This window comes from Podarcis cretensis, assembly GCF_951804945.1.
Source record: "Podarcis cretensis genome assembly, chromosome: 3".
NCBI lineage: Eukaryota > Metazoa > Chordata > Lepidosauria > Squamata > Lacertidae > Podarcis > Podarcis cretensis.
Genome location: NC_137172.1, coordinates 14,977,605 through 15,005,314, shown reverse-complemented (window position 1 = coordinate 15,005,314; position 27,710 = coordinate 14,977,605). Strand labels below are relative to the sequence as shown.

At 47.4% G+C, this 27,710-nt stretch overlaps 1 protein-coding gene and 1 long non-coding RNA gene across 34 annotated transcripts in view; one reads left to right on the top strand and one right to left on the bottom strand.

Annotated features, from left to right (window-relative positions):
* The window catches only part of NRXN1 (neurexin 1), a 1,023,765-nt gene that overhangs the window by 358,383 nt on the left and 637,672 nt on the right, over nt 1-27,710 (bottom strand). For 2 of the 33 annotated variants that reach the window (XM_079968439.1, XM_079968441.1), the window contains exon 1: nt 1,214-1,512. The exons of 29 other annotated variants lie outside the window; for them this stretch is intronic. In XM_079968439.1, coding sequence (XP_079824565.1) covers nt 1,214-1,445 — 232 coding nt within the window. In that variant the 5' untranslated portion in view covers nt 1,446-1,512. Of the gene's footprint in view, nt 1-1,213; nt 1,513-27,710 lie in introns of those variants that run through there. 2 more of the 33 variants (XM_079968442.1, XM_079968443.1) reach the window with 1 other exon arrangement.
* LOC307211992 overlaps nt 1-27,710 on the top strand; it is a 964,702-nt gene that overhangs the window by 628,126 nt on the left and 308,866 nt on the right. The gene's annotated exons all lie outside the window — the stretch shown is intronic.

Here is a 27,710-nt window from a genome sequence, read left to right as displayed (position 1 = left end):
ACAGCAGGCACGGAGCGAGAAGGCAGCGACCGTTTCAGGGCTCTCAGAGCCTCTCCAAGAAGCAAGATGGTTCTCTCGGGCGGTCAACGGGGTGCATCTCACGACAGCGACACAGAGGCCACCATAGCCCCCAACGCGCTCCCAAGCCTGAACCCAAGCAAGTTATCCGCAACAGACGCCTGCTGCACACACCCTCTCCCGCTGGCGGGTACCTTTTCCCTCCTCCCCGGAGGACTAAACTGTACAGACCGTCAGGCAGAGGAGCTTTGTCCCCCAAACAAGGGGGAGGAGCCTTCTTTCCCCACCTGCCCCACCCAATTTGGACCCATCCAGAGGGCTGGAGAAACCAGGCTGGCATTGGGGAGCCTCAGAAAAAGAGTGAAGGCTGCCCTCACCCTTTAAAGCTTCATCTTCTATCTCTGGCCACCTTTGCAAGCAAGCTGAAGGGACATAGCGAGCAGTGCTACCACCACCCCTTTCAGCAGAGACTTGGGGGGGGGGGGAAGGAAGGGAACTGGGTTAAAGCCACCCTCTCCCCGCGTGAAAGAGGCGGCAGCGCCCTCATCTTCCCTTTCTCCGCCTCTGCCGAGGGGGTGTGTCTTCCCCTTCCCCTCAGGTGCATGGATGGGTTCCTACTCCAACAGTCCTAGCGATCGCCCAAAGCCGGTCTCCTCTCCCTCCGGCCATCGAGGGCGGCTGGCTCCCTCCTCCTTCATGCCCACCTCGGTCCCTTGCGCTTCTCTCTCTGTGCCCCACGATTCTCCCAACCATCAGCAAGAGAGCAGGCGCAACAAAACCTCGGAAAGATCCCCGCTGCTCAACGCCAACAAAACCACTAGATCGCAACCCCCCGCGACACCACAAATGGCAACAGGATTACTGCGCCTTTTTTTGCCAAGCAGGCGTCTGTACATAAGCTCTGGCTTCCCCAAGGCAGGTGATCGCTGGCTTCCCCAAACCTCCGTGCAGGCAGGGGAATTCATTCCTCTCCTCCGCCCTTTCCTACCCCATCGATTCTAGATGGGGAGAGAACCCCCAGCAACTAAGCCCCGCTCCTTTGGTGCTTCTTATCCAGAGTCCACTCGCACACCGCCGCCACGTGTGCGCGCCACCCTCTTTCCAGGTGGCCACAGCCGAGGTGCTCCCCGTCGAGGCTCTCAACCCCCTCGTCCGTCCGTCCCTCCCTCCGCCGCCCAGCCACCCGGGAACCCACCGTGTCCGCCTCGTAAGGAAGCCGGGGACCTGTAGATCGCGATAGGCACGGACGGGTGCTTGCTGCTGCTGCCATGGAAATGGTGGATGTGCGGCGCCCCTAAACTGGAGGCTCCCCACGCCACCCCGAGGAGGCCGCTGAGAGTCAACGGGAGTATCCAGAGCAGGGCCAGGCGGCCTCGCGACGACGGCGCGGGTTCGGAGAGGGCCAGCTCCCCCATCCGTGGGGGCATAGCGGGGCGGGGGTGTCCCCCCACCCCAGCGCGGCGGCAGCAGCCAGGCAAACTTTGGGCGAGGGAGCCGCGCGCGGGCGTCTCACCGCACCAAGCGGCGCGTCGTCGGAGCGGGCGCTTCTGCCGGGCGCCGATCCCTCGCCCGGAGTCCCGTCTTGCCCCGGAGAAGCCCCACCATCCTTCAGAGGCGGCTGAGGAGCGCCGCCGGGTCCCCCAGGCAAAGGAATCGCGGCGGGGACGGCCCCGAGGAGCCTCCAGCGCTCATTCACGCGGTAGCTCCACTAGCAAGCGACGCTCCGGGGGGTTTCTTCCATAATCCACAAAGCGGGCGTCGATCGACGGGGCGGGGGGCCGACGGGGCGCGCACGGGGCGCCGGATCCCCGGCGAAGAGCGGCGGCGGCGGCCGCGGGGGGCAATCCATTCAGCGGAGCGAGCCACGAGCTCTTCCCTCGCCAAAGGCGCGCCAAGAACGCACGAGGCGGCGGCAGCGGCAGCGGCAGCTCCCCCGGCGAGCTCCCTCTCGCTCCCCGCTCTCTGCCTATTGCCAGCGAGACGGCGGCGAAGCAGGGGGACGCGGCGAGGCGGAGGAGGAGGAGGACGGCGGCGGCGGCGGCGGCGGCGGGCAGGAGGCGGCTTTGCAGCGAGCATCCATTGCCCGCGTCTGCACTGAGCCAGCGCGGCGAGGGGGGCGGGCGAGAGCGAGCGCGGAGCGAGCCACGCGGGCTGGCGGCGGAGGAGGCGAGGCGAGCGAGCGCTATGCAAATCTGCAGTCTCCCCACAGCAAATCACCGGCGCCGGCATGCAATGCAGAGGACCGGCCGAGGGGGGAGCAAGGAAGCGGCGCCGGCGGCGGCACCTGATGCCCCTGCGCTCGGGAGGGCTCCGCCACAGAAGCAGCAGCGAGCCATGTGGCAGACGGGCGCTGCGGCGCGCGCACGGGCTGGGGGGCGCCGTAGTCGGCTGGGTACTTTGGGGGGGGGGGAGAGAGAGAGAGACCAAGACAGGGAGTCCGATTTCCGGGGGAAAGGATGGGGTGCGGGATCTGTGGAGACCGCAAAGCTCAGGATATTTGGGGTTGAGAAAAATGCCCACCCTGTGTTCACGGGGTGTCCCGTTCAGCTAGTGCTTCGGGGAGAGTTTAGCCGGAGTGGGGAGGCCAGTGGCCACCTGCGCTCAGAGATCAAGGAGCTTTTTAAGGCGCAAAGGCGATCCGGTGAAGATACGGAAAACTCTCTGTTCTGCTATGATGAAGATGTTGATGTTTGGCTATACAGTGGTACCTCGGGTTACATACGCTTCAGGTTACAGACTCCACTAACCCAGAAATAGTACCTCGGGTTAAGAACTTTGCTTCAGGATGAGAATAGGAATCGCGTGGCAGCAGCAGGAGGCCCCATTAGCTAAAGTGGTGCTTCAGGTTAAGAACAGTTTCAGGTTAAGAACGGACCTCCAGAACGAATTAAGTATTTAACCCGAGGTACCACTGTAATTATCTCTATAATCCTTGTTTATATATATGGTGTCATAAGTGTGCATATAGTCAGCTCCCTGCCCCAAGAAGTATGAAATTCGAAAGGGGAAGATAGTAAGGAGGGTGAGATGTGGTTATTTTGTTACAATTGTTTAGGCATAATTACAGGGTTCAGTACTTTCTACACCAGGGTTTCCCAAACTTGGGCATTCAGCTGTTTTTGGACTACAATTCCCATCATCCCTAGCTGGTAAGCCTAGTGGTCAGGGAAGATGGGAACTGTAGTCCCAAAACCAGCTACTCACAGAGGTTCTCCAAGGTTTCCAACTTGGCTCTCTCTGGGCTCTCCTTGGATGCACTGAGCTGATCATGTGGTCTGTCACTGACTTAAGGATCTTCCCCAAAGGATTTCCTCCAATGCCTGAATATGCACATGGGAATGCTGCACCATTCACACCTGCATTGTCCTCAGTTGGTGACTTCCAGATCCACAAGCAAAGTCTTGCATGTAGAATGGGCCATGGCAGTGACAGCATCACTGCAAAAACTTGCTTTGTACCATCCCCAAACAAATGCTTCATGATGGAGCACACTCACCTGCCAACTGCCAAAATAAAGCAAAGTATTTGTTGTTGTTGTTTAGTCGTTTAGTCGTGTCCGACTCTTCGTGACCCCATGGACCAGAGCACACCAGGCACCCCTGTCTTCCACTGCCTCCCGCAGCTTGGTCAGACTCACGTTTGTCGCTTCAAGAACACTGTCCAACCATCTCATCCTCTGTCATCCCCTTCTCCTTGTGCCCTCCATCTTTCCCAACATCAGGGTCTTTTCCAGGGAGTCTTCTCTTCTCGTGAGGTGGCCAAAGTATTGGAGCCTCAGCTTCAGGATCTGTCCTTCCAGTGAGCACCCAAGGCTAATTTCCTTAAGAATGGATGCGTTTGATCTTCTTGCAGTCCATGGGACTCTCAAGAGTCTCCTCCACCACCATAATTCAAAAGCATCAATTCTTCAGTGATCAGCCTTCTTTATGGTCCAGCTCTCACTTCCATACATTACTACTGGGAAAACCATGGCTTTAACTATACGGACCTTTGTTGGCAAGGTGACATCTCTGCTTTTTAAAATGCTGTCTAGGTTTGCCATCGCCTTTCTCCCAAGCAGCAAGCGTCTTTTAATTTCGTGACTGCTGTCACCATCTGCAGTCATCATGGAGCCCAAGAAAGTAAAATCTCTCACTGCCTCCAATTCTTCCCCTTCTATGTGCCAGGAGGTGATGGGACCAGTGGCCATGATCTTCGTTTTTTTGATGTTGAGCTTCAGACCATATTTTGCGCTCCAGTATCCCTGCCAAGAAAACTCCATGGACAAAGGCAACAGGCATATAAAAGCAAAGTATACGCACATGTAAACCAGCCCTAATGCCGCACGCAGGAATGAAGAGGTTCCAAACCCACATCTCACAATCTCAACTATCAACACATTTCCTAACGGTAAATTTTAAGGAAGGGATTTGCAGCACTAAAACCCTGCTGAAGTTTTTCCCTCTTCGTTTTAGCAACGCTAGGTAAAGGTAAAGGGACCCCTGACCATTAGGTCCAGTCGCAGACAACTCTGGGGTTGCAGCGCTCATCTTGCTTTACTGGCTGAGGGAACTGGCGTACAGCTTCCAGGTCATGTGGCCAGCATGACTGAGCCGCTTCTGGCGAACCAGAGCAGCGCATGGGAACGCCGTTTACCTTCCCGCCATTGCAGTACCTATTTATCTACTTGCACTTTGACGTGCTTTTGAACTGCTAGGCTGGCAGGAGCAGGGACCGGGCAACGGGAGTTCACTCTGTCATGGGGATTCGAACCACCAACCTTCTGATCAGCAAGGCCTTGGCTCTGTGGTTTAACCCACAGCGCAACCCACGACCCATTTTAGCAATGCTACAACACTGCTAAAACAAAGGAAGGTGGGGTGTTTACCTTAGCAGTGGTTTCAGTGCAAACCTCCTGAGGAAGAAACCTTCATTTTAGCAGCACCTGGGTGCCTGAGTGGTACCCAATTTCAGGTCTTTAAAGCACCAAATTGCATGGCATCATTGTCAAATTTGGCCCTTGCTTGAACCTCAAAAGGATCTGGCATCTTAAAAGGTCCCTCACTCCTGCTACGAACCATGTTAGAAAATGAGGCTTAATTGGTTTACGACCCCAATTAGCTGCAGTTTATAGCGGTCCGGCACGCTCCTCAGCCAAGCTGCGCCGATCTGCGTCTCTCCAGTTTCGCCTTGCAGAGTAAAACACAGCGGAAAAACTGTTGCTTGCTTAGATCCAGGCAAACACATCAGGCACTTGTGTGTCCATTTTATCAGTCTTTTTATTACAGCAGAATATTTACAACTCAGCATTTCTCAGATTAATTCTCCCGGACTTCTAGCACTCATGGCTAATGGCTGCTGTCTCTCTCGAAAACACAGAGACAAGTAAGGCAAAACTCCTCCCACCTTCCAAATTACACGTCAGAATGTGAGGCATCACTCAGAATATCTTAACCCTGTAAGTTCTGAATCCCAACACCCCCTCTTGCCTTGCATTCTGACGAGACCTGTGGAACATCCTCACAACTCTCAGATTCGCATTGTGCGAAACTTACCCACGCACCTGTGGCCTGATACCTTTCAGGTGGAATGTCCTTTGTTGTGCGACTTGACCGTCTGGGCACAAACTCAGGTGTTTCCTCTGACTCACTGTGGTCAGCAGGTGTATCCTCTGCATCACGGGATTCCCCCTCTGACTTAAAGCGTTTTCGAATCCTCTGCATTATGCTAACAGGAGAACTAGGCTCACTCTTGGGCTCTCTTTTTACAACTTGTGGAGATGCCCCATCCTGTTCCTGACTTTGGTCAGTGAGCTGATCGTCATCAGCAGACTCAGCCTCTCCTTCCTCCTCATCAGAACCTTCCTGCTCTGAATCAGAAAAACATTCTGAAAGAAAATCAGGCCTTGCAGGAGTCTTTGGCTTTTCATCCTGCTCATAGAATTCAGCGTGTTTACTGATCAGCAGCTTACTCTGATCACCTGATGGGTACGCAAACCTCCATGCTTTAGAAACTGGCTCATACCCACAGAAGATCATTTTCTGGAACTTGGGTTCACCTGGCCCTCGCAAAGCCTTAGGCACCGGCACAGATGCAACAGACCCAAAAGAACGCAGAAAGTGAATCTGGGGTTTCCTGCCGTGCAACATGAAAAAAGGTGTGTCACCTACCACTGAATTGTAGATCCGATTCCAGGTGAAGCTCACATACTTAATTGCCTCCATCCAAAAACTTGGAGGTAATCCAGATTCTGACAGCATCACCTGTGCAGCCTTAACCAGAGCCTCACTTCTGAGCTCTGCCACCCCCCTCTGTTGAGAAGAAGTCACTTTGTGACGTATCCCTTTCTGTTGAAAGAACTTCTGCAAAGCAGACCCAGTAAACTGTGCACCTCGGTCACTAGTGACTGCTTGTACCTTGGTGGAGAACCTTAGTTCCACCTCCTCAAACATTAAAAGATCTACAAAGGTGAATGTGTGATGTTGCTTTTGGTGGTGTCCTCCTGAGACTTATTTTCAAATTCCTGCTTCATCATGAAACTCTCCAGTGACTATGCACCAATCGCTATCACACAAGAGCCTGGCAGGATTGTTGGTTAGGAGAATCAGGGTAATGCTTTTGAACACTTTAGAATGTGTGGAGCACATGTGGTGGGAGTGTCCCAAAATCCAACTATTCTGGACAACAGCCATGCAAGAAATATGTAAAATAACAAAGCAAGTATTAGACTTCACCCCAGAATTGGCCCTACTAAACATCTTCCAAGACAACAATGCCCATTTACTCCACAAAGAACTCATAACCCACCTACTTTCAGCAGCCAGAAACACCATAACCAGACACTGGAGAGACCTGTCAGGAGTAAGCATGGACCAATGGTACCAAATAGTATGGGAAACAGCCCTACTAGAAAAATTAACTAACAAACTGAAACTGACACGGGGACAAACAGAAGAAGACACCTTCACCCCGGTATGGCTCCCCTTTATCACATACACAGCCCAACAGGACAATGACAATAATCCACCAACAGCATACAAATCATTATGGCTAACTTGATCCAAAACACCCACCCACCTCACTCACACACGAAAACAAAGATCACCACAGCCAATCACAAACAAACAATCACATCCTAGGCCAACCCCAACCTCTCTCACCACCAAAGGAACACAAGTGAACAACACAAGCACGCTGACACCAAACTACATACATTAAGCATAATAGAAACACCGCTACCCCACCCCACCCCCATCCATCTCCCCTCCTTCCACCCTCCTTTCTTCTTTTTTTTTTTCTTTTCTTTTTTCTTCTCCCCCTAATGCCTCAACAAATGAAATGGATTTGTAAAAATGTTACACGGGAAAGAAAAAAAATACGAGGCATTACACTTACACTGTAAAACAAGAAAACCCTTAATAAAATATATTTTTAAAAAAAAGAAACCACAAAAAAAAAGAATGTGTGGAGCATTTTGCCTTCATGATTTCATCCATTCCTACCACAATCCTGTAGGGCAGGTCATTATTTATACCCCATTTTGGGGGGTGGGAGAAGTTGAGGAAGAGTCATGATTTGAATCGGTGACCTCCGTGTTGTTTTGTTTTGTTTTAATGGTTGTTAAGGGTCCTTAAGAGCAAGGTTTTTCAAAAACTAAAAATCATTCTGGAAAGCTTTGCAGAAATAATAACTCAAACAAACATAAATTCCCAAGAGCAACACACCAAGACACCCTTAAAGGGGGGAGGGAAATGCTAGAGTTCTATTCAAAGAACTGTCAGAGACCAACAAAGGATATCCCCACTTGTAATTGAATGCTATATACTTCAAAAGCGGCTACCTGTTACAGACACAAAGCCCTGGCAGTTCCCACACCTGGGCACAACAAAGTGTGCTAAACACTAACGTTCAGTTTTCTTTGTTCCAGCATTTCTAGATCAAACAACATTTTCTGCCATTATATGTTTTTTTTTGGGGGGGGGGGCAAGATTTAGTAATTCACTCTCAAGCCGGTGCTCTTTGGTCGACAAGAAAATTGAAAAGTAATGCGTACACTTCTGCCCCTGTGTTTTATAGAAGCAGATTACTTAATGCTACTCACATCTAAACTTGACAGTTTGCTTATGCTAAAAAGCTGCTCTTAATTACACACGGGGCAAAAGTAACCACAGCAGTCCAACTGGAAAAAGTTTAAGAGAGAAGCAAAAAAATGTATCTGTCAACCTGTCACTCATACACATTTGACAGGGGTGCAGGCCCCCTTGGGAAGTGGTGGACTTTCATTCCTTAGACGTTTTTAAGCAGGCATTGGTTGGCCACCTTTCATGGTTGCTTTACTTGAGATTTCTCCATTGCAGGGGGTTGAACTAGATGACTCTCAGGGTCCCTTCCAATGCTGCAATTCTACTACAGTCATATCTCGGGTTACAGACCCTTCAAGTTGTGTTTTTTTGGGTTATGGGTGCGCCGAAACCCGGAAGTACCGGAACGGGTAACTTCCGGGTTTCGGTGGTCATGCATGCGCAGAAGCACTAAATTGTGCTTTGCGCATGTGCAGAGGCGCCAAATGGCAACCTGTGTGTGCGCAGACGCAGCACTGTGGGTTGTGAACGTGCCTCCTGCATGGATCATGTTCACAACCCAAGCATCCACTGTATTCTATAACCTGAATCAAGTCTATATAGCAGAGAGGGCCGCACAGGACACACCCAAGGGCATTCGTGTAGATGTTAAACGGCAGGATTTGTTCAAAATCTGCATGAATATCAAAGGCGCAATTCATAGAATCATAGAATCATAGAATAGAATCATAGAATCATAGAGTTGGAAGAGACCACAAGAGCCATCGAGTCCAACCCCCTGCCAAGCAGGAAACACCATCAGAGCACTCCTGACATATGGTTGTCAAGCCTCTGCTTAAAGACCTCCAAAGAAGGAGACTCCACCACACTCCTTGGCAGCAAATTCCACTGTCAAACAGCTCTTACTGTCAGGAAGTTCTTCCTAATGTTTAGGTGGAATCTTCTTTCTTGTAGTTTGGAACCATTGCTCCGTGTCCGCTTCTCTGGAGCAGCAGAAAACAACCTTTCTCCCTCCTCTATGTGACATCCTTTTATATATTTGAACATGGCTATCATATCACCCCTTAACCTCCTCTTCTCCAGGCTAAACATGCCCAGCTCCCTTAGCCGTTCCTCATAAGGCATCGTTTCCAGGCCTTTGACCATTTTGGTTGCTCTCCTCTGGACACGTTCCAGTTTGTCAGTGTCCTTCTTGAACTGTGGTGCCCAGAACTGGACACAGTACTCCAGGTGAGGTCTGACCAGAGCAGAATACAGTGGCACTATTACTTCCCTTGATCTAGATGCTATACTCCTATTGATGCAGCCCAGAATTGCATTGGCTTTTTTAGCTGCCGCGTCACACTCTTGGCTCATGTCAAGTTTGTGGTCAACCAAGACTCCTAGATCCTTTTCACATGTACTGCTCTCAAGCCAGGTGTCACCCACCTTGTATTTGTGCCTCTCAATTTTTTTTTGCCCAAGTGCAATACTTTACATTTCTCATTGTTAAAATTCATCTTGTTTGTTTTGGCCCAGTTCTCTAATTTGTCAAGGTCGTTTTGAAGTGTGATCCTGTCCTCTGGGGTGTTAGCCACCCCTCCCAATTCATATATACAGGCGGCGACAATTTTAGGTGCATCCAACTGACATGCAATCACTGAGTCACGGGTCCTTTGGGACATGGAAAAAGGCAGAATGGGTGCGGGGTGGAACAGGGGGGGGCATAACTTGGCAGGGCATGCACAAAGGAACCAGGAACAGAACCCCCATGCAAAATTGACCCTGCATGTAGTTCAGTAACAACCCATTGACACACCCCCCAGCCTGTGATTTGCTTAAAGTTTAACTGGTTGAATAATAAGTTACCCAGTGCATTGAAAGAGGCTTCAGAACTTGGGGACTCTCAAGTAGCTTTTCATCCTAGCAGGGATACTATTCTGGGATGGTAGTAGGACAATCCCTGCCCCCACCTTCACCAACAGACACACATGGATGTTTTGGACCCCCATCAGGAGCTAACCCACATAAGAACACAAGGAAAGCCTGCTGGATCAGGCCAATGACCCACCTAGCGCACCATCCTGCACTGGCTCCCAGTGGAGTATCGGGTTAGGTTTAAGGTGCTGGTTTTGACCTTTAAAGCCCTATGTGGCATAGGACCCTCGTATCTACGGGACTGCCTCTCCTGGTATGCCCCACAGAGGACCTTAAGGTCCATGAATAATCATAGTTTAGAGGCCCCAGGCACTAAGGAAGTCAGATTATCCTCCACCAGGGCCAGGGCCTTTTCAGTGATGGCTCCGACCTGGTAGAATGCTCTGTCGCATGAGACCAGGGCCCTGCAGGATTTAACTTCCTTCCGCAGGGCATGTAAGACAGAGCTATTCCGCCTGGCTTCCAACTTAAACTTAGCCTGATCTATTATTCCCATTCCTTTCCTCCCCCTCCCCTTTTTATGAAGATTACCCACTCTGGGATACCACAGCTAATTCTCCCCTGGTCTCCTCGCTGTCCCAAATAGGATTAATTTAGCCAGCTAGCCCTGGTGAGCATCTAATGTTTATTAGATAGATTTCCCCCCTAAATTGATTTTTTAATTCTGACTTTATTGTTATTCACGTTTTATACTGTATTTGAAGCTGTTTTTTGTTGCATCAATTAAGTGTTTTAAATTTGTTGTTAGCCACCCTGAGTCCGGTTTTCTGAACCGGGAAGCGCAGAGTATTAATAATAATAATCATAATAATAATTCTGCTTTCACAGTGGCCAACCAGATGCCTGTGGGGAATATGCAAGCAGGACCAGAGCACAAGAGCCTGTGGTTTGTGCTGAGAGGCAGAATCCCTCTGAAGACCAAGTGTCAGAGGAGATACAGTAGAAGGCTGCTGCCTTGATACCCTGTGTGGGCATTTTGCGAGGGCACAACAGATGGGCTGCTGTCTGAAGCAGGATGCTGAATTAGATGAACTGTTGGTCTGATCCAGGAGTGCATATATATCATATATATATGATCTTGGAAGCCAGTGTTTTGTTTCAGTTGCTGGACAGCTCCCCAGAGAGCAGGCTGGCTTTCAAGGGTTGCTGCATCCCTTGACGTACACTGTTGTTTTTTGAAACTGCTTCCCAGTATCTCTCCTCCCTGACTCTTAAGATTAGTATACATCTTACTATTTTTTATTTTTTTTTTGTTCATGAGATTCTACCCAGGATGACAGAACCACAAGTGAAACTGGGTCGATTTATATTCCATCAGATTCCCATGTATATATAGACATCATTCTTTTCTGGACCTGGAGGTGTTAAATATGATTTCCCCCCTTCACAGTCCTTAAGTATACAGCAAGCCTGTGAGGCAAGACACTAATCTTTACATTTTACAGAACTGTTATAGTTTGCATCATTTAGATTCCCTATCCAGCCCTTCACTGTGAAGTCGCAGGGCGGGTTACACCAATGTAAAAATACAAGGTCAGCGGCCAGGGAATGGCTTTGACTTGCCGGCTAAACCAGGTGAGGGTAGCCAATGGGTCTTAAACTCTTGGTGAGTTAGGAACTTTGTCTGCATGCAAAGACAGGTTCTGGCAGATTGAGCGGACATGACAAATAGTGGGTTCAACAGTCAAGAAGGCGGTTTCTGCACATGCTGTAGAGCAGCCTTTCTGTGGGTCCTCAGATGTTGTTGAACTACAACTCCCATCACCCCTAGCTAGCAAGGCCAGAGCTCAGGGATGATGGGAGATGTAGTCCAACAACATCTGGGGACCCACAGGTTGAGAACCGCTGCTGTAGAGGGATGTGAGGGGGAGATGGGGCTCGTCAACCTGGGAAGGTAGCCCATCTTGGAGAAGGAAAACTCTGGTCCTAAACCTCCTCTGACTTCTTCAGGAGAAGAATAGGCTAAGGTGTAAACCCTACATACATCTGGAGTCGAGTCCCTAAGATAGTTGGATGGTGCCTTATGCACCTCCTTCCAGGAACTCCTGCACCCAAGGTGGTGCCAAGGGTATGGCTCTGCTTTCCTTTGGACCACACCAGCATGGCCGAGAGGGGGGTATTGCCATATGGGCAGCCCAGGACCTCCATACACACTGCCCAGGCTTGCATCCCAGAGAGGTCACCTCTGTGCTGCTAATGCAGCAGTTTGACTTCACCCCCCGGAGGTGCACTCCATTGCTTCTTGAGACAAATTAATGCCAACACCAAATAGATAGATACATAGACAGGGACCAGAAAAGGTGTGTCTTTAGCATATGACAAAGGCTATATAACACAGATGCCAGACACACCTCGGGGGTGTGTGTGTGTGTGTGTGTATTCCACAGCATAGGTTCTGCCAAAGAGAAAGAAACTGAAAGCAACTGACCTTGACCCAGGTCACACAATCAATCCAGATTGGCTTAAAATCAAGGTTCCCCGAAATAAAAATCTAGGCTCCTGGAACATGGGAAATTGCCTTATATTGAGTCAGACCTTTAGTCCATCTTGCTCAACATTGTCTACACTGATGAGGCTCTTCCAGGTTTTTCAGGCAGGGATCTTTCCCAACCCTACCTGGAGATTCTATTGAGGATTGAACCAGGGTCCTTCTGATTGCAAGGCCTCGGAGTTACAGCCCTTGGCAATGATACACCTGCTTTATTTATTATCTGCATAGTAAAAGTGTTGTTCACCAGAATTGCTGATACAGTTGAAATCCAGTTATGCGCTTCTCATGCATCAGATTTGGTGCATGGACCCCAGGCTGTACTCTTGCAATGAAATGAGTTTGTGAGGTTCCTTATTGTAACTGGACTTGCAGGACCTCGGTGCACCCTGACAACACAGCAGGGGAACCAAGCCTCTCAAAACCTCTAAAGCTGCAGAGTTTCACAACAAAAGCCTTCAGATTTGGTGAGCCTGGATGAAATAAGGTAGAATCATAGAATCATAGAATCATAGAATCATAGAGTTGGAAGGGACCACAAGGGCCATCGAGTCCAACCCCCTGCCAAGCAGGAAACACCATCAGAGCACTCCTGACATATGGTTGTCAAGCCTCTGCTTAAAGACCTCCAAAGAAGGAGACTCCACCACACTCCTTGGCAGCAAATTCCACTGTCAAACAGCTCTTACTGTTAGGAAGTTCTTCCTAATGTTTAGGTGGAATCTTCTTTCTTGTAGTTTGGAACCATTGCTCCGTGTCCGCTTCTCTGGAGCAGCAGAAAACAACCTTTCTCCCTCCTCTATGTGACATCCTTTTATATATTTGAACATGGCTATCATATCACCCCTTAACCTCCTCTTCTCCAGGCTAAACATGCCCAGCTCCCTTAGCCGTTCCTCAGGTGATCTGTACAAAAAGGGGAACCCCAGCCATGAGGCATAGCACAAACAAATAAAGGTACAGTGGTACCTCGGGTTACATACGCTTCAGGTTACAGACTCAGCTAACCCAGAAATATTACCTCGGGTTAAGAACATTGCTTCAGGATGAGAACATAAATCGTGCTCCAGTAGCGTGGCAGCAGCAGGAGGCCCCATTAGCTAAAGTGGTGCTTCAGGTTAAGAACAGTTTCAGGTTAAGAACGGACCTCCGGAACGAATTAAGTACTTAACCTGAGGTACCACTTTATAGCAAGGAGGGAAGTGCAGTGCTGGACCATGCAAATGCAGGCTGAAATTCCTGCTTGGCTGTGAAGAACACTCTCTTTTTTGGGCAGGGGGGAGTGTTTCCTAGGCAAACCCACACTTTCCAGAGTTGTGGTGAGGGTAAAAATTGAGGTTGTTCTCAATTGCCTGCTCTGAGGTCCTTAGACAGAGCGCAGAAAGAGCGTCAAGAGGACAGAAACAGCAGAGAAAGCTGCAGTAATTTAAAAGAGTTTAAGAGATTATAGCATAAAGCAAAAAGGTCAGGTGAAAAACACCCCCCTTTCCTTATGAGAAAACTGAGCAACCATTTCTTTCCAATTTCAAGGAAATTGTGGCTGTCAGACATACTCATCCCTTTCATGTTTTATTGAAAAAGCTTAATGAGGACTTCTTCGTTCTTGGAGTTAAGCTCCTAAATGAAAGGTAAAAGTTTAAAGCCTCTGTAGGTAAATATTATTAAAATATATGGTAAGCACCATGTCTTATTTAAAACGGGTGGAATTGCAGCATCTTTTTTCTCTTTCTTTTTAGCCGCCTGCTGTCATCAGGGTGGAATATGACTGTTTTAGCCAATGTAGGGTGCATTGGGGCAGGGACAGAAATGTGGTCTGGGCTCATTTTAATCAGGACCCACCTGGGAGGAAGAGCTTTTGCTAAAACTCTGCCCACCATGGGAAAAGAACAAAAAAAAAAAAAAAAAAAAAAGGTTGGCTGCCAAAATGAAATGTCACTCATGGAAGAATGTGTAGATTTTAAAATTACGATCACATACCTGCCTAGGTGTAATGGACTCTTTGAACTTAGCATGTCTTAATTTTGCTACTGCCTTTTCCTGGATTCTCCCCAAAGGGCATTCTCACATGGGGACAGGCGGAATTATTGTTGTTTCCTTTCTGAAAACACTTGGTTGATATTGCATCAATAGTGTAGCCCCTTCATTTAACAAACAAACAAACAGCACTCATTGAACACATAATGTACGAATGAGACGAAGGCAGCAATTCTATTCACATTAACCACGGAGAAAGCTCCGCTCAATACAGTAAGTACACATAGAATTGGGGCCTGCATGGTTGCAATCCCATGTACATTTACTTGGGAGCAATCCCCACCAAACTCAGCAGGACATGCACAGATGGGAAGAAAAGAAAACCATAAATACTTCTGTTTTATTTTTAGCTGCTGCAACTGGAAGGTGATCTTGAGATATGGGCACTTATGTATTTGTGGATGTGGACAGAATTCAAGCAGCTTGCAGACAGTCAGGTTTACATGGGGAGGGGAGAAAGAAGGAAAGGCAGTGTTGCTGCAGGGGCCAAAAGGAATCCAATAGGACAGAACTGTTTCCATTCCCTGACCCAAGCCTCCAAAGGCATATCTTTCCCACAAAAGGTTAAGTAAAATACATGGACTCAGGCATGTGCAAATGAGCCGACGTCTGAATGTTTTGGTTAACTGAGCTTTGGATGTGATTGTAATTCAACTTCAGTGCCCATAGCCCGTCTCAACTAACTTAGGGACTTAGCTCTCTCAGCTCTGCATCCCAGTCGCAACTAAGCCAAAGCACTTGCCACTGAAACAAACACATATCACTTCCCTGCTTAACCCTTTAGCCTTCACTCCCCGCAGCCCACATAGTCCCCCTTGTAAGATTGTAAGCTCCCCAGGGCAGGGACCTGCACTCTCACATGACATAAGACACTCTGCCTTCTGATGGCACTGTGTAAACAATGATAAACATCAGCAACTCCCTGGAGATTGCTGCCACATGTAGAGGACCACAGTGTGCTGGTGCAAACAATGCTAGTTCAACAATCTGCTTACCCTGCTTGTGGATCTGTGCATCTGGGTTCAAAGCCTGTACTTATTCTGTACAGTGGTACCTTGGTTCTCAAACTTAATCCATTCCGGGAGTCCGTTCGACTTCTGAAACCATTCGAAAACCAAGGCGCAGCTTCCAATTGGCTGCAGGAGCTTCCTGCACTCAAGCAGAAGCTGTGTCAGACATTCAGCTTCTGAAAAACATTTGCAAACCGGAACACTTACTTCTGGGTTTGCGGCATTCATGAGCCAATTTGTTTGACAACTAAGCCGTTCAGGAACCAAGGTGTGACTGTACCTTCAAATGAAATGTTGCACTCCCCCCACCTCCAAAAAAATATGAATTCTTAAGTGATGGCTGCATCACTTTCATTCACATCTCAGCTCATAGGTCTATGGTGTGTCTTGCATTATTCGAAATTAGGGTGGGGTGAGGGTTATTGATTAGGGATTAGCTACTTGAGATCCCAAGGGGCCAAGCTTGGCTACTTAAGGAGGAGCAGCTGGCTCCACAGTTGCCCCTGCCCCTCAATTAATTAGGTCTTCTTCATAAAGCTGCACATGAGAAACAATCCCAGGGTTTTGTTGCTTGTATGGCTTAGGCTGAGTTATTGCCTTAGCACTGGGTACATTAAGTAGCTGGGGATCTGAATGGCTGCAACAAGCTGGAATGTATCAAAAAGTTGCATTTCTCCATAAAGGGGGATGAAATCTTTTATCTGATCTGCCTTAGGAATAGTTGTGAGAGAAGCTGTGTGGCTTCTTCTGTAGCTTGGAAATGGCTGGAATTGGAGGATTGGGGGAAAGAGAGGTGTGCTGATAATATTTGCTACATGATTAGTACTGCCTGTGTGCTTGCTTCTGCTCTCCTGTGAATGCTTGTTCAGCTGTGGTGGAGAACCTAATGCTGGGGGACTGAATGCGTCCCTCAGAGCATCTCTGTCTGGTTTCTGGGAGTTTCCCCAGACCACACCCCCTCCCAGAGGCCACACCCCATCAAATGCTTTTGCCTGGGTGGAAGGTGTCATTGACCTGTGATGATGTCACTTGCTTCCCAGGAAGAAGAATGGAGAGGTGTTTGGGGTGGGGCAGGGGGGGGTGTTGCCACCACGGACATTATGTGTATGTGTCTTTTAATGAGTTGAATAGAACGGCAGATTATGAATCATGGGGGTGAGGAGTGTGTGCATATGAATTCAACAGTGCTTAGTTTAATTTTGGTTCTTATTTGTTCGTGTTGTTAATAGAGTTTTATAGATTAGGAATGCTTCCGTACTTTGTGAATCCTATGACTTCTTGTTGCAGTTGTGCCGTTTAGCTCATTTTTTTTTTTAGTTGTTTCATTAATAGTTCTTTATAGATTATAATTGTTCTACTGATGATTTGTAATTGTTTCACTTTTGATTTCTTAGTTAATCTGTATGATTTGTGTTGCATTTGTGGTGTTCTGTCATGCTGCTGTTATTTATTGCTTGCAAGCCGCTTTGCGATTCAACTGAATGGAAAGCGACGTAGAAGTACAATAACTCAAATCAAATGAAACCTCTGGCCTTCGCAAGGCAAGGAATGCAACCTGCTCTATAAAGAGCCACACCCACTTTTCATGTGGCCCCGCCCACCACCGGAATGTGGTCACCAGAATATTACCTGCATGGGAATGCCAACTTCAGACGGAAGAAGGTTCCTCACCCCTGGCCTATGCACTTGTAGCCAAATGAAATACTACCAAATGCACCATCTAGTCTCTGAAGCATCCTTTGTCAATGCTGAAGGAAACTCACCCCACAAACGCTTATGCTGCTCAGAGAGATAGCAGGGGGCATGTCCCCATATTGTGCAAGGAAGGCTTTCTCCTTTCCTCCCTGCCCTTGTGATTTTCCTCTGTTATTTTGCCAAGCACGGTTCCCCAGAGAGCTCTGTGTTTATCTTGACAGGTGTTCCTGAGATCTGCCGCACCTCAGTGGAATTGCTACTGGCTGCTCGGAGGTACAGTGGAAAACATTAAGGCGGCAAACTAATGAACTTACCTTATTGCATTCCAAATCATATAAACCACACAGTGGGCTGGATTAATCTACTAATGCTTTTCTAATGATGCCTTTATTGGGCATATGGCACAAACTTGCTATTTCCTCCACTGTCTCTACTGGCGGAGCTTAAAATAATCAAAACATACAGATTATTTCTCCCCGCACCCGGCTTTCCATTCTGTACTACACAAATAAATATATCAAACTCTATTGACATCCTAAAGCTTCTGAGATTGCCATTTTGTCAGTGTGGCAGGACTAATTTGCAGGACTAAAACTGTAATGATGGGAATGGCAACTGAATAAGGGGGGCAGGGACATTGTGTTGGAAAGAGACAACACAGATCTTGGCCTAAGGGATAAAGGGGAACTTGGCATTCTTTCCCCCCTGTTTTTCACTACAGTGCATATTCTGAACTAGGCTATGGTATGTATTTTCATACCTTACTAGAGAGAAACTCTTGCTGCACCCCTGAGCAAACACACAAGATAAGACTGCAAACATCGTTACACTCACCTACCACTCCGAGAAAATAGAAGTTGCAAGGAGGCAGCAATTACCCAGGTTTGAGGTCCAGTGCCGAGGGCCTTCTGGCGGTTCCCGCACTGCGAGAAGCCAAGTTACAGGGAACCAGGCAGAGGGTCTTCTCGGTAGTGGCACCCGCCCTGCGGAACGCCCTCCCACCAGATGTCAAAGAGAACAACAACTACCAGACTTCTAGAAGACATCTGAAGGCAGCCCTGTTTAGGGAAGCTTTTAATGTTTGATGTATTACAGTATTTTAATATTTTGTTGGAAGCCACCCAGAGTGGCTGGGGAAGCCCAGCCAGATGGGCGGGGTATAAATAAATTATTATTATTATTATTATTATTATTATTATTATTATTATTATTACTATTATTATTATTGATTTCCTTTGGGAAGAAGTCGCTGTGGGGCTTGTAAGCATTTTGGTGTTTATTTACAGATATACACACTGAGCGTAGGTGGAGGTACACCCCAAACACTCCCACAGGCAATCAAAAGCCACTGCAGGGGACACAGCCCACATCTGAAAATGATTGCAAAGTTCAGTCTCATTTCTCTGGGTCTTTCTCAGTCTCTAAATTTCAGGCGATTCTCTCCCCCCACAAACAGATGCCAGGCCCCAATGGTCAGCTGACTGTTGGTGCTTTGACTTTCAAGTACTAGACCCAAATGGGGAGGCCTGGTGGACCTAATTAGTAACCATTAGTACAATGGTGGAATATTAATGCAAACAATTAGTAGAAAATATTCCCATGCCTATCTCAGGAGCTGCTGGCACCAGCGTCCTGGCCAGGCCTTCTCCTCTCCTGGGTTCCCCCAGGGTGTACCAGTAGCTCCGGGGGAGGGTGACAGTGCAGCTGAGTCAGTGGTTCTCTTTGGTCATTGATGGTCTGGGCTGGTGATGGCAATATAAGGTAAAGGTAAAGGACCCCTGGATGATTAAGTCCAGTCAAAGGCAACTATGGGGTTGCTGCACTCATCTCGCTGGCGTTTGTCCACAAACAGCTTTCCAGGTCATGTAGCCAGCATGGCTAAACCGCTTCTGGTGCAACGGGACACTGTGATGGAAACCAGAGCGCACGGAAACGCATTTACCTTCCCGCTGCAGCAGTACCTATTTATCTACTTACACTGGTATGCTTTCGAACTGCTAGGTAGAGAGGAGCTGGGACAGAGCAACGGGAGCTCACCCCATCACACGGATTCGAACTGCCAACCTTCCGATCGGCAAGCCCAAGAGGTTCAGTGGTTTAGACCACAGCACCACCCACGTCCTTGATGGTAATATAATATCTCTCTGGCCTGGGCATCCTGGTCTCCGCCTTCTTTCAAGGCACACATATTCTAAGTAGAAGACAGAGATGCCCCATAAAGACGCATCACTAGAACATCAAAGCCTATTAACGTTTTTTGGTAAAGTCAAAGATACTGGCCAAGTATTATATTCGGGCAGTATTGATTGCCCTAACCTAGTCATGGAAGTCTGATCGGAAACCTGTAACAATATATGCTGAGAGTATCTAGGTGCCACAGTCCTGCTCCCTAACTGGGTAACTCCCTAACTTATCCACCCTTGCTGGATCAAGCCTCACTTAGTCCAGGATCCTGTCCTCAACACTGAATGGACATTCCTTTGGGCAGCTCGCAATAATGAGGAGGGGGCCTCTTGCACACCCACAAACCAGAACAGGAACTCAGCTCATACAGAAAGGTGCTGACACATCAATCGCTCTTTTCCAATTTGGGAGCGTGCTCAGAAGCTACCAAATTGATTTCTGTGGTTACCTCCTGTAATGGATAAGAATTCTGGCCTGATAACTAGTTCTACAGGGACGCGGGTGGTGCTGTGGGTTAAACCACAGAGCCTAGGACTTGCTGATCAGAAAGTCGGCGGTTTGAATCCCCGCAACGGGGTGAGCTCCCATTGCTTGGTCCCTGCTCCTGCCCACCTAGCAGTTCGAAAGCGCGTCAAAGTGCAAGTAGATCAATAGGTACAGCTCCGGCAGGAAGGTAAACGGCGTTTCTGTGTGCTGCTCTGGTTCGCCAGAAGTGGCTTTGTCATGCTGGCCACATGACCCAGAAGCCGTATGCCGGCTCCCTTGGCCAATAAAGCGAGATGAGCGCCGCAACCCCAGAGTCAGTCACGACTGGACCTAATGGTCAGGGGTCCCTTTACCTTTACTAACTAGTTCTACATCCCCCAAGCAGGCTGCATCCTGAGAGACAAGTGGTGTCCAACCACCCAAGGTATAGCAATAACTGGTTTTTGATGCCCTGGGTTATTAGAGCAAAGCAATAATCATTTTGTAATCGTGGAGTTTTCTTACAACTTTTGAACGGCAGCTTGCTTATTTGCGCCATATGCTTATTGATTCGGACACCATTCTTTTAATAAACAGAATGCATCAGGCATGTCAGTGTTGGTTTTGCTGCACGCATGCAGGTCTCCACACCACCTCCTTTTCTTCTGGGAAGTCATAAGCAAGGCATGAAGGGGGGTAAGTATCCTCTGTTTATCTTCAGCATTTGCTGTTCAGAGATGTACTGTGTCTGGACATGGAAGTCAGACTCGCCAAGTGCCCCCATTTTCCAAGGACAGTCCCGGATTTACAGAAGCCATCCCAGTTTCTGATTTAAACCAGGAATGTGCTGCTTTTCCTTAGGATGTCCCTATTTTCACTGGAGAAGTGTTGGAGGGTATGCAACCCTGAGCCAAGGAGTAACTATCCAACCTTTAGAAGACATCTGAAGGCAGCCCTGTATAGGGAAGCTTTTCTTAATGTTTGATTTTTATTATGTTTTTATATATGTTGGAAACCACCCAGAGTGGCTGGGGGGCAACCCAGTCAGACAGGTGGGGTATTATTATTATTATTATTATTATTATTATTATTATTATTATTATTGAATAGGACATCCCTAATTTCAGGTTGGAGGGTATGGGATGTTCAATTTCTTTATCAGGGCTGATCATAAGCGATAGGCCTATTTTCCATAGCTTTATCTAATCCAGGCATCCCCAACCTGCGGCCCTCCAGATGTTTTAGTCTACAACTCCCATGATCCCTAGCTAACAGGACCAATGGTCAGGGATGATGGGAATTGTAGTCCAAAACATCTGGAGGGCCGAAGGTTGGGTATGCCTGATCTTATCCCATTTAAAAGCCCTTCAAGGATCAGTGTGCTTGTGCAGCAGAATTAAACTATAACATTTTTTTTCTTTGTTCTGCTTCTTAAACCTTCCAGGTGCAGCTGGAAGGTTGCATTATTGAATGCTCCACCTGCTGGAAGTGCAACAGCAGAGATCATCCAGCGTGCCATTGAACGGGTTAACTCTGTCAGAGTTAAACTCAACTAGCCAAGATGGGGGCCTGTTGAGGTGTTGCTTAGCAACCAGGCAGAGTATCACGACGCTTGCTGTGGCAGCGCATGTCCTGACTAGCTGTGTAGTCCTGAGGGAATTTTCCCTCTGTGTATTTGGTTTAATGTCTCCCTGCTATATATAACGCCTGAAGAAAGACAAAACCTCCATGTTTATTTCTCCTCAGATTAGACACAAATCTGTTCAGTTTGCTAAGTAAAGTGCTATCAGGACTTTGTCTGTGTTACTGAAGTGACTACATGTAATGGGAAGTCAGGGAGACCAGGGTTAAAATCTGCACTCTGCTATGCAGCTCACTGGGTTGACTTTGGACTGGTCACCATCTCTCAGCCTGGCCTACTTTACAGGGTTGTTGTGAGGATAAACTGGAGGAGTAAAAGAATCTTGTATACCGCCTTGAGATGCTTAGGGAAAAGGTATAATAATAATAATAATAATAATAATAATAATAATAGAACTAAGAGCAGGTTTGCTGCGGATGTGGGATTCATCTGGCACCCTATATCAATCTTAGCAATCTTTCCTGCTCCCACTTGTAGGGATAACAGCTAAACCAGGAGCAGTAAGCAGATCCTCCCTTGGTGATGTACAATCAGCATTTGTCTCCTCGTTTAACTCTGTTTTCAATGCACAATGCGATAACATAAACTCCGACTGCAGCTGACACACAGCATCAGTTGCACAGAAGATGAAACAAAGCAAACCTTACTCTCCAAAACAGCTGTGTCTCTGCTCCTTATATCCTTATATCCTGATCGGTCCACGAGTCAAAGGAATCAAGAAATGAAAACCCACCTTCCTTCCAGCTTCTGCGACCCATTTCTTTCTGGGAATATGCTTCTGAATTAGCAGGGAGCCCACAGAGCATCGTGAGGCACAGCTAAAAGTCCATAGGTATCACCCCCCACCATTTCTACCACCTCCCCGTCCCCCGTTCCCCCACTGATGTAAATTCATGTCTTGATTCAACATACACAAGAGTCTACATGGGACTCAAAAAATCATTTCTTAGATAGCTCCACTTGCCTCCCTGCCTGCTTGTAGTAAATGTGTCTGGAAGTATCTTTGAGTTGCTTCCATGAGTAAAGCAACCAGTAAATATACAGTGGACGCTCAGGTTGCGAACGTGATCTGTGCGGGATGTATGTTCACAACCCAAAGAGTTCGCAACCTGCAGCAGCACGTCTGCACACGCACAGGTTGCGATTCGGTGCTTCTGTGCATGCGCAAAGTGCAACCAGTGAAACCCAGAAGTAACCCGTTCTGGGTTTCGGCGATCCTGAAGCGTCTGTAACCCGAGGTATGACTGTAAATATCACTATCACTATAACTAATGATTCATTAATGATAATAATTATTATTATCATTCAGCAATGATTAAGCAGCCAGGCTTCTGCAGCAAAGACGGGTTGGAGTACGGCAACTAATAATATAAGCACAAACATAAACATAAGACTTACCCTTAACTATTATTATTAATAATAATTATCAGTAATAATTCATTAAAATATTAGTAATCATTGTTATCATTTAAGCAATAATTAAGCAGCCAAGCTTCTGCAGCACAGCAAAGACAGGTTAAAAAGATTTTTTAAAAACTCAGAGTGCCTGCAAAACACTGCAATAAAAGCCTCTCCTCCTTCTTCTCATCAGCCCCCAGTATCCAGAAACAGTACGAAGTCAATGGATCATGAAGAAAGCCAATTTCCTACTTCAGGGATTAAACAGTGTTCTTTTTTGTACTGTTAAATCAAAGTTATTTCCTGCCCCCACCTTCCTCCGCCGAAAGCAAAACTGATCCCTTACCCCCCACGCCTCCAACACACACAATTTAAATAAATAGTCTCCCAAGAAACCACAACTGAATCCCAGACACATTGCTTCCTGGGCAATCAATAGCACAGATAAAAATCCTTTATGTTGTACTTCTTGAGCAGGCCTATTGATAGAGCAAGAAAAATTAAGCTGCTACACAAGCCAAAGATAATTACCTTAACAAGGGAGAATATCAAGCGATCCAGGAATCCCTTTGTTCTCTTGAGGGCAGGGAGAAATATACTGGGCTACGGTTGTTGGAGGTGGGTGGGAGACTGGTGGATTTTAAACAACCATAAAACTTTGACATATAACATAGCTTATTTCAAAAATAAACATAAATAAGATGTAGTATGGGGGGGGGAACTTGTCTGGCAATGCCTTTAAATTTGGGGATCAGCAACTTGAAGCTCAGCCCTGTCCCCACTCCCTGAAAAATGATTGCCAGCTAGTGTCTCACTTGCCCTCTTCCAGGCAAACAATTGCCCATCTTTTGGCAATGCCCAATGCAGCTTAAAGCTATGGTTTTCACAGTCGTGATGTATGGAAGTGAGAGCTGGACCATAAAGAAGGCTGAATGCTGAAGAATTGATGCTTTTGCATTCTGGTGCTGGAGGAGACTCTTGAAAGTCCGATGGACTGCAAGAAGATCAAATGCATCCATTCTTAAGGAAATCAGCCCTGAGTGCTCACTGGAAGGACAGATCCTGAAGCTGAGGCTCCAATACTTTGGCCACCTCATGAGAAGAGAAGACTCCCTGGAAAAGACCCTGATGCTGGGAAAGATTGAGGGCACAAGGAGAAGGGGACAGCAGAGGATGAGATGGTTGGACGGTATTCTCGAAGCTACCAGCATGAGTTTGACCAAACTGCGGGAGACAGTAGAAGACAGGAGTGCTTGGCGTGCTCTGGTCCATGGGATCACGAAGAGTTGGACACGACTAAATGACTAAACAACAACAACAACAACAAGGCAGCCACGCATTTGGCTGATGGTGGTGGAGAATCAAGGCTGAGTATAAGCAGGGGCATTTGGGGGGTAGGAAAAGGGCCCAGGCTGTAGGATTTCCTTAGCGGTGCATACATAAAAGTAGATGGTAACACAGACGGTTGAAACACAAGAGTTTTTTTGTCCCCACCCCCAATCAACCGCACTTGCCTTTTGCTTTTTTTTATGAGTCATGCCGAAGGAAGCAACATATTTTCCTTTCCGTTGCAAAGAATTGGCACACACGCTGCAATTAAATAAAATGACAAATTGTCTTTATTTATATAACAAGTTGCAAGAGGAGAGAAAGTGCTAGGACATTCAGCCCAGATAAACCCGAAAATAACACACCCAGCTGGCACAGCAGAGCACTCCCTCGCCCAATATTATGGGATAGGGTGCCCCCCACGCCCCGCTGGTTATGTCTACAGTAAAGGGATTCATCCTCTGTGGTGCTCAGAACATGCCTGGGGGGCACACGCAGCCCTCGGAATGAGACAGACCTCTCTGGGCATCTTCCTGATGAAGCGCAGTCCGGGACGTTCACAAATCAGTCCCAATGCACACCAGCGACACATATGAAAAGACGTGGGCATACTCAATCAGCAGAGTATAGCAGAAACAATTGTGGAGCATGAGTGTAGCATTCTAAGTGATTTATTAAGCAATATATACAGGACAACGCAATCACGGCGTCCTCTCACATCTTCTCCAAGAGAGAGAGAAAAAGAAAAAGTACAAAAGTACAGTACAGTGGAAGAGATAAGACTGGCTTCCATTCTCACAGTTTCCAAGCCTAGAAAGTAAACACTGACATGTGATGTAACAATCACACATCCAGCAACGGAGGAGTGAAATGTTAACAGGTAACAATCTGGCTCTCATTGTCTGCAACCCATTCGCATTCTTGAGGGTTCCTAACCCTAACCTCAACTTTCTTCTACTGTTCTGTCCACAACCTTATGGTAAGGTTACTATGCGGACCCTGCACACATTATTATGTCATCCACCTACAAGGCCACTGGCTGCTAGATTCCACCACAAGAACTTAAGAGTACATTCCTGATTCCTTCCTTTGGCGTTTAGTTGTCTGATGTCATGGTGTTTCCGAAAATTTTTACACATCACTTGGGAAGACAGGTGAACTAATGCCAGTGTACTGGAAGAAGCAAAGCTCACCAGTGCTGAAGCAATGATTCTTCAACATCAACTTTGTTGGACTAGTCATGTTGTTTGGATGCCTGATTAATGTCTTCCAAAGCGACTACTCTCTTCCGAACTTAAAAATAGAAAGTGTAATGCTGGTGGTCAACAAAAGAGGCTTACAGATTCTCTCAAGACAAATCTTAAAAAACTGTAGTATAAACACTGACAACTGGGAAACACTAGCCTGTGAGCACTCCAATTGGAGAACAGCCTTTTTCAAAATCAGGACGAAAAGGAGAAATGTGCTAAGAGGAAGGCATGCTTAGCAAACCCTCAATGTCATTGACTCCCACCCGGAAACCTATGTTCTCAATGTGTAAGGACATGGGGATCCAGAATTGGCCTCCGCAGACACTTACAGACTCTCTGTTTAGACCGTGTTCATGGAAGACGATCTTACTCAGCTATGAGTGATTGCCAAAGAAGAAGAAAGAAGATGTTAGGTGATTGACAGGTTGGTGGCCTCACTCACCTGTCAAAGTGGCATGTAGGGGCTGAGGGAGCTCAGGATCCAACCCACTAGGCAGATCCTGTTCCCCACCCCCTGGTCTCTAGTGTCGCAATAAGTGGTTGTCAGCGAATTCCATAAATGAATTATGTGTTGATGTCAGGGACTGGCTCGGCACTGAGGAGTAGGGGCTGGATATTGAGGAGTGGGCACTGACCAGGAAAAGAGGGGAATTGGAGATTGACTTGGAAGAAGGGATCAGTGAACCGGAGGAGCTTGTAACAGCCAGGAGATGAGAGTCAGAAGCAAGAGAAGCTGCAGAATTGGAGAATGAAGAACAGGTGCAGGAGGAGATAGAGAGAGAGAGAGGTCAGGCTGATGTAGAATCAGGGACTTCCACACCTCCTCTCCCTGCCTCCACCATTCCTGCTCCACTGTCTCCAAGGACCAAAAGAGGATTGAAGCAGGAGGAGCAGAAGCAGTCTGCACTCAGGTGCAGTCTTCACCTGCTTGTGTTTAGCTTGGGGGTGGGGGGAGGGAGATACATAAGCTGGGGTTGCAGATGGGGCCCTCCCAGATTCATACTTTTATAATTCATAAATCATATCCGAATAAATTACAAATCTTTAGGCACTGTGTGAAGACATTTTCATTTCAGAGTGAATTTAGGGATGTACTGTATTGAATTTTGTTTCCAAGTACCATGGAGCAGGATTTGTTTTTCTATGTGGCTTACATCATAGTCCCATATGTGTCTCCTCAGAAGCTCTGTTGAGTTCTACAGAACTTACTTCCCAATAAATATGTGCAACTGAAGCCTTAATCTGGTGTTGTTGTTGTTGTTGTTGTTTAGTGGGCTTAATCATTGCTACTTTAGGGGTCTCATATAGGTCAGAAAGTGGAATGGAAATGTCCTTAAATCACTCTTCACCAACCTGGTGCCCTCCAGCTGTTTTTGACTATATCTCTCATCAGCCCCAGCTAGTCATGTGCAGACTGGGGCTTATGTGACTTATAGTTCAACACAGCTGGAGGGCAATAGCTTCTGAATAGCTTGAAAATATTATTGGGCTCCCCTCCCCGTATCCATGAGTGGCACAGCAGACATGAGCAATGATTATTTTGCCAAAAGCATTGATGCTGCAAGGCAGGGCTAACCTTGGGCTAGATTATACCCATGGCAACTATAACGCTGGCATTGTTCCATCCGAGTTAATGGAGACGTGCCAGTACACACCAGCAAGAGCCTCTTGACTAGTCTTGTTCAGTGCTAAAATGTTTCAGAATAATCGATATGAGGTATGCATTGTCTGAGAGTTTGTTATATTCTTGCCTGTTTGGCTAATGATCGATTTGACATTACAGTGGTACCTCGGGTTACGGATGCTTCAGGTTACAGACGCTTCAGGTTACAGACTCTGCTAACCCAGAAATAGTTCCTCAGGTTAAGAACTTTGCTTCAGGATGAGAACAGAAATTGTGCAGCACAGTGGGATGCCCCATTAGCTAAAGTAGTATCTCAGGTTAAGAATAAGAACAGTTTCAGGTTAAGAACGGACCTCCAGAATGAATTAAGTTCTTAACCCGAGATACCACTGCAATGCAAGAGGAGACTTAGAACAAACACTGTCATTCAAGCAAAGTATTTTCTAGCTATTCCCGAGAAACCTGGGAGTTCCTCAGAAGCTTGTCATGAGACTTCTCTGTTGGAAGTGCAACAGCAGAGATCGTACTGTGTGTTAGTAAAGGTAAAGGGACCCCTGACCATTAGGTCCAGTTGTGACCGACTCTGGGGTTGCGGC